Below are 9,760 nucleotides of genomic sequence, written 5' to 3' on the forward strand. Positions count from 1 at the left end.
ACAAATCTACTGTTGTATTTGCTAACGTCATGCTGTTTAATATAAGCAATTAATAATGAAACATCTTAAAACTAGCAGTATCTGCAGTCTCTACAAGACAATGACAAATACACATCCTGTTCAAATTTACTCAGTTATCTTTAACAGCTCTTTAAGTGTTACATAAACCAGTTAAAAACTAAAATTAAATTTTGTCTATATTGATAGCAATAAGCCTGACAAATTAATCAAGTAGATGCTCAGGTCTTTTGAACTCTGCTACAGGGAAATACCAAAGCTAACTTCTGGGTTACAGTGGCTTGTTTCAGACATATTTGGGGCACAGGAAACTTTAATATTAACTGGCAACCAAACCTTAAAATGCAGTGGCGTTGCCTATTATATAACACCAGAAAGAATGAAGCATGAGCAGTGATAATTACATGTACCCTCTGCCCACAAGTATACACATATGTGGCTTCAACATCACTAAAGCTACATTTCACAAAGACTAACTAAAAGTAAATTACTGATCTACAAGAAGTAATATGCATTCTGTTCACAAGAACTCACATTTATTCCCAAAATGCAGATATACAGTTACATGTATAATATTCAAAGACTTCACGAAAACTGAAGTTCTGAATACATATGGTTTAGACACTAATCCTGCAGTCCAAACTGAGAACAGGAGTTCATCAGCTAAAAAAAAGTGTGTAAGACCCATGCCTGAACTGTTGAAGTCTTCAGAAGCGGCTGTGGCAGCCATTTAATAAACTCTCCAGTGAGCTAAGCTAAATGATGGTAAAAGAACTAGTTAAAATGGCAAAGAACATCCTTTACTCAAGAGGGCACGTGTACCTTTTGATAAGCAGGTATTTCAGCAGAAGACTTACAGTTCCAGCCTGTCCCTCTCTCCCTGTGTTGTATATCAAAATAACCTACATGTCAGAGAATGGTTTGCCTCGTTTTTACCCTGGGAAGAAAACATCAACATACTGAAGCGAGGAAAAAAATAAATACTGCTGGCCTTCATTTAATAGTTTTACACATGAACACTTCTACAGCCAAAACTAATGACATCCAAGCCCTTCTGCACATGAAATGGAAGCCTTTATATACATGGATTTTCACTTTTTTTAGTTTGGTTGCTAAAGGAGAAAATTCTTGCACTTCCAGAGCACAAAGATCAAGTGCAATGTTTCAACTTACAGATCTCAAACGTGTACATCTAAGCCTTGAAACTATCACCTTCACAAAGGTCCCCTGACATGGCCATTCCCCTCCTAGACTTGATTCCACTGCAGAGTTTATAAAGATGACTTTTCCCCCCATGGGGACAGCCAAGCATTAGAACAGGTTGCTTGGTCTCTTTCCTTGAGACTCTCCAGTCAAGACTAGACTGGAGACAGCCCTGAGCAAGCTGGTCAGACATCAGAGCAGACCCTGCTGTGAGCAAAAGGTTGGACCAGAGACCTCCTGAGGTCTCTTCCACCCCAAATTATCTCATAATCCTGAGGCTTGAGATTTGGCAGGCAGCCCTGAAAAACAACTTATTTGCTCGCTTCCCTCTCCCCACCTGCTTCTTCTGTAAGGTTTAATTCTGTTTATTACTATGTAATTTAAAAAAAAAAACTAAAATGCAGGCTCAGTTTTTCTGAAGAAGCTGCCTGATCTGTTTCAGAGTGCCTAATTGGCAAAAAACAGAGGTTGGGTTTTAATGCAGCTGACTCAGCCTGTCTCACTCTACCTAAATCTCTTCCCCAGGAAAAGACTGGAAAGGGGAAGCAGATGATACACAGTATTTCACAGAGGATACTGTTCATGTGGAACTTTCAGGCATTTGGTTTGCAACAGGGCTCCCGAAATCTGCAGTGACACACCTGAGGGGAAGCAAACTGCAGCCCTTCTTAAGTAGCTCTTTGAAGTCAGTTTTGCCAGTGAGGCCACTGTATCACCTGGGGATATCTTCCATATTGTAAATACCAGCAAAAATTCTTAAATATAAAGGTATTTCATCTGCACCTCTAACTAAAGTAGCAGCTGCTACTTTTTTGTTTGTTTTAAAAAAAAAGGCAGTGGTTCAGGGGAACACAGAAGGCTGAAGGATGTCAGGTGATGACTCCCCCGGGGCAATTTTCCAGCCTGCTATCTGCTCCACGCTTCTGTCAGAGGTTATCATGCCACAGCAGGAGGAACAAAGCGAAGGTGCACTCAAAGCGAATCTGAACGGACTTACAGGCTTCCAAAGAGTGATGCTGTCGTGCCTTCCTTTCGACCACACTTGCTGTAGGAGTAGCAGCCTCCAGCAAGAGGAACTAGCACCCTGAAAGTGGGGGGGGACAACAGGGCAGGACAGACAGATGACAATGATGTAAGACTGTCAGGGCAGCTTCTAGTCACCCCTTAGATCTCTGAACTAGAGGGATTACCTACCTCACCAGCCTGAACACGCACACCCAAGGGGAGCACAGACCTCTGCAAGAAGTACTGAAGGGCAGATGTAGCTATTTTTCAGGGTTCCAAATCAAAAGAGGACATAGCACACTTCAGGGTGGTAAAAGCAGCTTATGTCTGACGACTCATGTCCGTGCTGCTGCTGAATCATCTGCTGAAATCAGACACTAACTTAACATATTTACAGTAAAGTGGAACTGATTCTCATTCTCCTTCGAGCAGAGTAGACGGCTGGAACCAGGAACCACCAGTTGCATCCCAGGGCAGTCATCCCTGCTCAAGAACCAATGTGCAATGATTTACCTAAAGGACTGAGTCATCAGAAACCCCAGACCAGCGCTGATGCTGTCAGGCTACCTGAGGAAGGCTGTGAGATGGAGGAAGCTGCAGCCAAAGGGGAATTGGCTGACAGGCCATTACGCTCACTAGAACTTCCATTTTCAAGGAGTACAACCACAACAGTTAACACCATCTCTGTCTGATCTGAAGCACACACTTTCAGCTGGACATTTTCTAACTATTTACTGTTCATTTCCATTACAAAATACAGCCTCAGCCTCAACTTCTTGTAATGTTCTAAAATTTCTTGCTAAGAAAAACCGGAAGTCTATGAAGCGATCATATCCCACCATAGGATTTCAAATGAAACCAGATACAGTCACATGCCAAGCACCACAAGAAAACATTCTTGCGCACAATTTGTGATGTGAACAGATTAGCAGTGAAATATTAATACAGACTGGGACATCTGGCCAGGAAAAAGCCCAAAAAAACCCTGAACTTTTCAACAATTCCACTGTCTACCTAAAATGCTGCCACTGTATTAGAAAGAACTCTAAGTCCCAAGCAGTAAGTCCACAAACATCAATATTTGATCACACGCACAAGAGTCCACAAAATTCTTCTATTACGACAGAAAAAAACCACCTCTTTTCCAAAATCAGAAATGCAGAATGCTAAGTGCTACTGTTTTCCCTTCAATAGCTTGTCAGAAAAACTGAGGGAATACAGTGACCATAACCAACCACTCTGGAGCTTATACTCTCCAAGAAGTGAGAAAACTCAATTCCCAGACCTACGTTAGGTTCACAGATACCTCTGTGACGTATTCTACAAAAACTGCTCCAAAATTAAACAAAAAGAAAAAAAGACAATTAGTTAAAGCTGAGATCAAAAGAGAGGAAAAAAAAGTGCTCAACAGGATGGACTGATGTGAATCACCAATTTTAATCATGATTTAGATCAGTCAGCAGAAAACCCTGATTTAATCTATTTTGACCTTATTTTGTATCCAGGCGTTACTCAAAAGCTCTGTCCTCCCTGACTGTTAAAACATCTCAATTTGCAATCACCTTCATGATCGTGTTAACTTTACTACTGCTTCCTACAGGGAAGGCTAAAATAATATGCATAAATGTGTAATAAAATAATAGCATTGCTTAATAAAAATGCAAAGATTAAGAACATAAAAAAGGTTATTAGGAATGGTTATTGGATCATGTATTTCTTAAACATTATGTCCTGAAGTTGTTTCAAGCTGGATATGAAAACTAAAACTCAATTACATTCACAAAGTTTAAAACTCTTCAACTGAAAGCAGCATAACATTCAGAAAAAAGGTAAATTTTACCAGACATTACAAATTTAAAGATGACTTATTAAAGCACCACCACACAATGTCAATAAACTGATCTTCTAGTCAGAAGCAACTAAACTTTCAGAAATCCAAACAACATTAAAATGCACTCAAAGAAACCAGGCTGAGTCCACTGACACCAGAAGAGAAGTGGTCCTGCTTCTCTCCAAGACAGGTACACTCCTGCTTCTCCCCACACCTTAGGACACCAATTTGCACTTTTAATCACACAGAAATTCCCTCTGCAGAAGGAAAAACTTAAAGTTCTTATTCCGGCAGGTCAGAAAGCTGAATAACCTCACTGAGGGGCAAGAAACACTAAGAGCTGGCATGAAGGTGGTCAACCACCTGCTCAAGAGTTGGGAGAAATAGGACTGTATTTTTCAGCAAGTCAATGGTTGGAGCTGCACCATACGAGGACACTGTGTGAGGAGGAGCTGAGGCAATCTCACAGCTTGACATTTTTGGAAGGAGGGATACGCCACCCTCCCGCGGAGCCCCACGCCATCCCTCACATCAGTGCTAGTCTCCAGTGGACCTTTCCGCCTGCTGATACAACTGGTTATCCTGCGGGAAGCTTTTTGCTTCTTTCTAAGCTAGCAAGCTGAAGCAAGCCCCACAAGTTCACAGAGCGTCTAGGCTAAAGCAGCAGAAGGAGCAGGATCTCCCCTTTCAGGCAGCCAGGAGCTGTTAGACCACCTCAGCCACTGTCCATCTCCCCTCAACTCATAATTAAAATCAACTTGAAATTTAAACCAAGCTGTGCCAGTCAAAATCAGGGATACAATGTCCCTACCTCTCCCACCCCACCTCTGACCATCCTCTTGCCTACGTAGCAGCCCTAGTACTTCTCTTATTCTTCAGTGAGTTAGGAAAAAAAAATAAAATTAACCCACCCGAAAAACCACCTCAGAATTTTCCCATTAGTTTTGCCTGTTTAGTATCCTGGCAAGAGCCTATTGCAGCCTGACTGGTGCATCCTATCACGGAACAAAATAAAGTAACAGCAGGAACTCCACACTTCTGGAAATTACAGTAGGTATTTAACTGCCTATCTTTTCAACACAAAAGCCTGACCCCCAGCTCTTCAAGTTTTTGGAATGAAGAGATTCATTCTCAACTTACACTTTATTCAAACATTATAATGGCTGAATAAACAAAAAAACATTCTCTTTCAACTACTAATCAAGCTTTGCAGTCAAAAATCTTTTCTTCTCAATAGGCATTAAAATACTCATATTTAGAAAAAATATGTATCAGCATTCACTCCACCACAAAGACTAAATAAGCAGCTTAATGCATGATATGGTAATATTCACAAAGCTTGAGCTCATCTTCAGTTAGAGATGTTTTCTTTCCGATTTATGACTAGAACAATCTTCTAAGGCATTGGAATATTAAGACTCAAAGAAACCACGTGAGCATGCTTCAAAGTAAAATGAAACCCTAACACAGGTTATTAATCTCAAATCTAAAACCAGTTTAATATATATTCAAAATCCTTTTTTTTTTTTGTCTGTCCTGTGTTCAAACTGGTAAGCTTCTACAAAAGTGAAACAGCATTTTTTGTTAATTTAGTTTCACTTTCTGGACTCATTTACTTACTAACCAGGCTCAGAGCTCCTGTCTGAAGAGCCTTCCTGTCAAATTCTAAAAGTTTCATATTTATATTGTTTATTTTTTGAGGTTTATATCTCTAGCCTTAAAGCTTGGCTGATTCTCTAGAACACAACATTTTAGGATCTTTCCTGACGGAAAGATGAGTTCCTGCGCATTCCTTCAGAAGAGCCAGCCCTGGGGAGGGATGGGGAAGAGGGCAAGACTGCTGTTGTGCCTCTTACTACTCTCCACCCACATTTTCAAAGCCAGGCTGGTCACAGGCCCCTCGTTTGCGGTGCCAGGCGAGTCCTCGGGCTGCCTGAATTACCAGTCTTCCCTCTCTTTCTCTCAACAGAGCGTTATGCAGCGCATCACCCTCCTAACACACTCCTTGTGCAGCACACCACCACGGAGCAGCAGTCGCCTTCAGTTCCTCAAGGCAGATGGTTGACTCCAGAGCTTCGGTGGCAATGCCGTGCTAAGGAGACTTCCCATCCCATCCCCTACGTATTTCCTAAATTGTGCTAGGAACCATATTCAGGACATTGGTACTTGCTTAAATCACTAAGAGAAAGGATTATTTTTTTTAATTCTGTTTGTTTCCCCAGCCAGAAGGCAGTGCAGCCATGCAAACAGTTGTCTGCACAATTCCACAGCTGTGAACTGATGTCAGCCAAGCCTACACCACTGCTGCCAGCCCTGAGCTACTGAACTCATCCCACAGGTGGATCAAAGCTTTCACAGCCCCTTTATGCTGCTCCTGCCCCTTAACCTGAACTAAAGAAGCCAAAATAGGACAAAGAAGTCATCTTAGCTTTTCTTCAAAAAAGCAAAATGCTGAGGGGAGAAAACCCACCCTCCTCTTTTCTTAGTAAAGTATCAAGACCAACATGTAATAAAAGCCTTACCCATCGGAACAACAACCATAAAATGAAAAACAAAACCCGCCTGACCTCCATAACCCACTGACTTTTTATTGCTCTCTGCAGCACGAATCCCCTACAACTCTCAATGCTGTCACTGCTGTAACATCAATATAAGTACGTGACAACCCAGAATAGGAAGTAATTCAGCGTACTGCCTGTGGCTCTTTAGCAATATGGCGAACCTCAGCTCCCACCAGAAGAGAGCTAGCACGAATATTTCACAATAATGCTGTGTTTAATTAACAAAACATACAAGCAACGGGTGAAACTTGAGACAAAGATCCTGACTACTGCGATGCCTAGATCAGGACCAGCCCCGATATGTCTCTCCAACTTTACGGATGACAGGAGTTTAATAGCCACATTTTTTTGGCCAAGAAATTACTCAGGGATCAGACCTGTGATCCTCTGCCCCTCAAGATACAGAAAAAAACAGACAGGCAGACTTCTAAGATTAGATGAGTACATTTCATACCCACATCTGCTTCATTACAGTTTTCATTTGGGAGGGAAAGATAAAATAAATTTAAGTAAAAATTCACACATATTCTGGAATTTCAAGGGTAGAAATTTGATCTGGAAAATATTCTAATCCTGACTCCCTCCAGTCCAGCTGGAAGAAATGCCTGTCCCACAGAAGAGAATTTTTTTTTTTTTAATAGCATACCTTTCAATTAAGTGTTTCCAATTCATTTGTCAACACTGTTCAAGCAGCAAATTACCTTAAGATTGGAATCTTAGGATAATCTGAAGAAAACTTAATGAAATATCTACTCATCTGTCCTAACTTGCCTCCTAAGAAGCAGAAGAGCTGCTCTTCCAGATCCTACCGGGATGGACAAATCCACACCTCAATAATCAAACACATCTCTCTCTCTGCCTCCCACAGAAGAAAAGAGGTCAGTAAGCCTTCTCCCATTTCCTGCAACTCCCCTGAAGAGTCCTTCTCCCCTTTTTCACGAGAAAGGTCTCCCTCTCCCAGGAGACTGGAAGGGCGGCCCTTCTATCTAGAAAGGCAATTCCCCTTTGTCCTAACGACTACAAAAAGATATTTAAAGAAAATAAATATACGTTCTACCCCTGAGCAATGGTGTTCCCCGATCAAAGCCCGGCAGAAACGATTCTTTCAGGTCGGGACAGAGACAAGACAGCAGGAGCTGGCAAGAAGCGCATCCCTCTCCACCCCGAAGGGATTCCACTCCGCCACGCCACAGCAGGTAATGTTACCCCACTTCCCCCCCCCCGCCCCCCAAAGACGAACCCCGTCCCAGGGCAGGCTCAGGCCCCGCTCCGCTGCCCTCTCCCCCGCCCTCGCTCCTCAGGGCCCCATCCCCCGCCGAGCCGAGGGCTCCACTCAAGCATCCCCCGCGATGCTGCCGGTAGGACCCTCGGCTCCCCGGCCCGCGGAACGAGGCGCACACCCCTGCCCGACGGCGAGCACCCCCCCCGGTGCCTCCCTCCGGCGGCAGCCGCCGCTTCCAGCTCCCCCGACCCGCCCGCCCGCGCCCCGCCGCCGCCGAGGCGGGCCCGGCCCCCCCCGGGGCGAGGCTCCCCGTCCCGGAGGGGAGCGGGGAGCGGGGTCGGGGGGGCGCGCCGGGTCTGCGCGGCGCCTCGGGTCCCGCCGCGGCCTCTCCGGCCCCCCAACTAACTTGTGGGACGTTTCGCCCGGCCGCGGCCCCGCGCAACAAGTTCCCGGGCAGGCCCCCGCCCCGCCGCCGCGCTCTCACCTCCGCCATGTTCGCTGCGCGGGCGGGACGGCGGGCGGCGGCGGGGAGGAGGTGGGGGGGGGAAGGGGGAAGGGGGGACGGGATCGGGGAGGGGTCACATCGCCGCCGCGGCGGAGGAGGAAGCGGCGGCGGCGGGTCGCGGTCTGCGCGGCGGCGGCGGGGGCCGGGGAGCGGCGGGAGGGGGGCGGGGTCACGCCACGCACTACGTCACCGCGCACAAGCGCCACCGCCCTCCCCGCGGCGCGCGGGAAGCCCGCTGGGCGCCGCCCGCCCCGGCTGTCACTCAAGGCGCAGGCCACGCCCTCCCCGGAGCGGGGAGGCGGCGGGGCCCGCGCTCCGCTCCCGCCCCCCCCCCCCCCCCCCCCACTCGCCTCAGGGCCCCGGGAGCCGCCGCCATTTACTCCTCGGTAGTTTCGGGTTTCACGTCAGCTGCCCCGCGCCGGCCGCCGGTCTCGGTGCCGCTCCCTCCCGCCCCGGCAGCCGTACTCACGCGGTGAAGCTGCCCAGGCGTGGCCGCTGTCTCACCGGCCGCCGAGCGTGGGTGAGGTCCTCGGGGGGCAGCTCTGGGCCTGCTCCTGCTCAGGGTGTGACGCTCTGGGGTGAGGGAATACCGACAACGCTAAGTTGGTCCTACGTAAAGGGGAAAAAAAAAAAAATACCAAAACCAACAACCAAACCAGACGTCCAGTCGTGATTCTGCCTTCTTTTCCCTAAAACCTTCCCCGGCTGTCTCACCTGCCCAGGCTCGGTTCTGTCCCAGGGCTGGCACAAGGACACGCACCGTCCTGCAGGCAAAGGGGACAGCTGCTGCTCCCCACGTCTGGCGTTACAATCGCTCTTAAAAATGAGGACGTTACAGTATTTTTAAATACTTTGGGAAAGCCTGCGTTTGCTTTTCCCCCTGCTTCAGGGCTCCGCCGGCCTGGGGCTGGGGGCTGCCCGCTGCTGCTCTTCCCCCTTCGAGAAGGGCACAGATCATTTACAATCACGAGCCGCGCTCCTCCACAACCAGATTTTCCCAAAGAACCGCATTTTAAATCCTCAAAAAATGGTCCCCGTGGGGCGATGCTGAAAGGAAAGCACCCACGCATGCAACTTTGCTGACTCGAGAAAACGAGGGGAAGGGGGGGGGAAATCCAAACCCCCCTAAACCTCCCGCCAAAAGTCCAGACCTGCCCCGATCCCCGCCACCGGGGCCGAGTTTTACGGCAGGGCGGAGGGAGCTGCCGCTTCCCCGGGCCGCCGAGGACCTTTGTGCTTCAGTGACAAAGGGGGAGCGGGGGCTGCCGCGGCCCTGACGGCGGGGGAGGAGCCCCGGGCTGGGCAGGAGGCAGCGGAGGGGTGAGGCGAGGCGGGCACTGGGCGGCCCAGCCCCGCCGGGCACGGAGAGGGGCCCGGGGACGGGGAGGCCGCGGCCGCTCGGTCCCTCCTCAGGC

General features: G+C 47.8%; 1 protein-coding gene across 7 annotated transcripts in view; it reads right to left on the bottom strand.

Annotated features, from left to right (window-relative positions):
- The window catches only part of MIER1 (MIER1 transcriptional regulator), a 42,286-nt gene extending 32,625 nt beyond the window's left edge, over window positions 1-9,661 (bottom strand). Inside the window, exons 1-3 of one of the 7 annotated variants that reach the window (XM_074875801.1) lie at window positions 8,325-8,460; window positions 2,416-2,587; window positions 2,219-2,305 (exon numbers count right to left, since the gene is read on the bottom strand). Coding sequence is in view for 2 of the 7 variants with exons in the window: in XM_074875799.1 (XP_074731900.1) it covers window positions 8,325-8,333 (9 nt within the window). In the remaining 5 variants the exon portion in view is untranslated. Of the gene's footprint in view, window positions 1-2,218; window positions 2,306-2,415; window positions 7,809-8,324; window positions 8,461-8,695; window positions 8,955-9,059 lie in introns of those variants that run through there. The other 6 variants (XM_074875802.1, XM_074875803.1, XM_074875804.1 and 3 more) reach the window with 6 other exon arrangements.
- Between the last annotated feature and the right edge of the window lie 99 nt (window positions 9,662-9,760).

The sequence above is a fragment of the Strix uralensis genome, chromosome 8 (genome assembly GCF_047716275.1).
Source record: "Strix uralensis isolate ZFMK-TIS-50842 chromosome 8, bStrUra1, whole genome shotgun sequence".
Lineage (NCBI taxonomy): Eukaryota > Metazoa > Chordata > Aves > Strigiformes > Strigidae > Strix > Strix uralensis.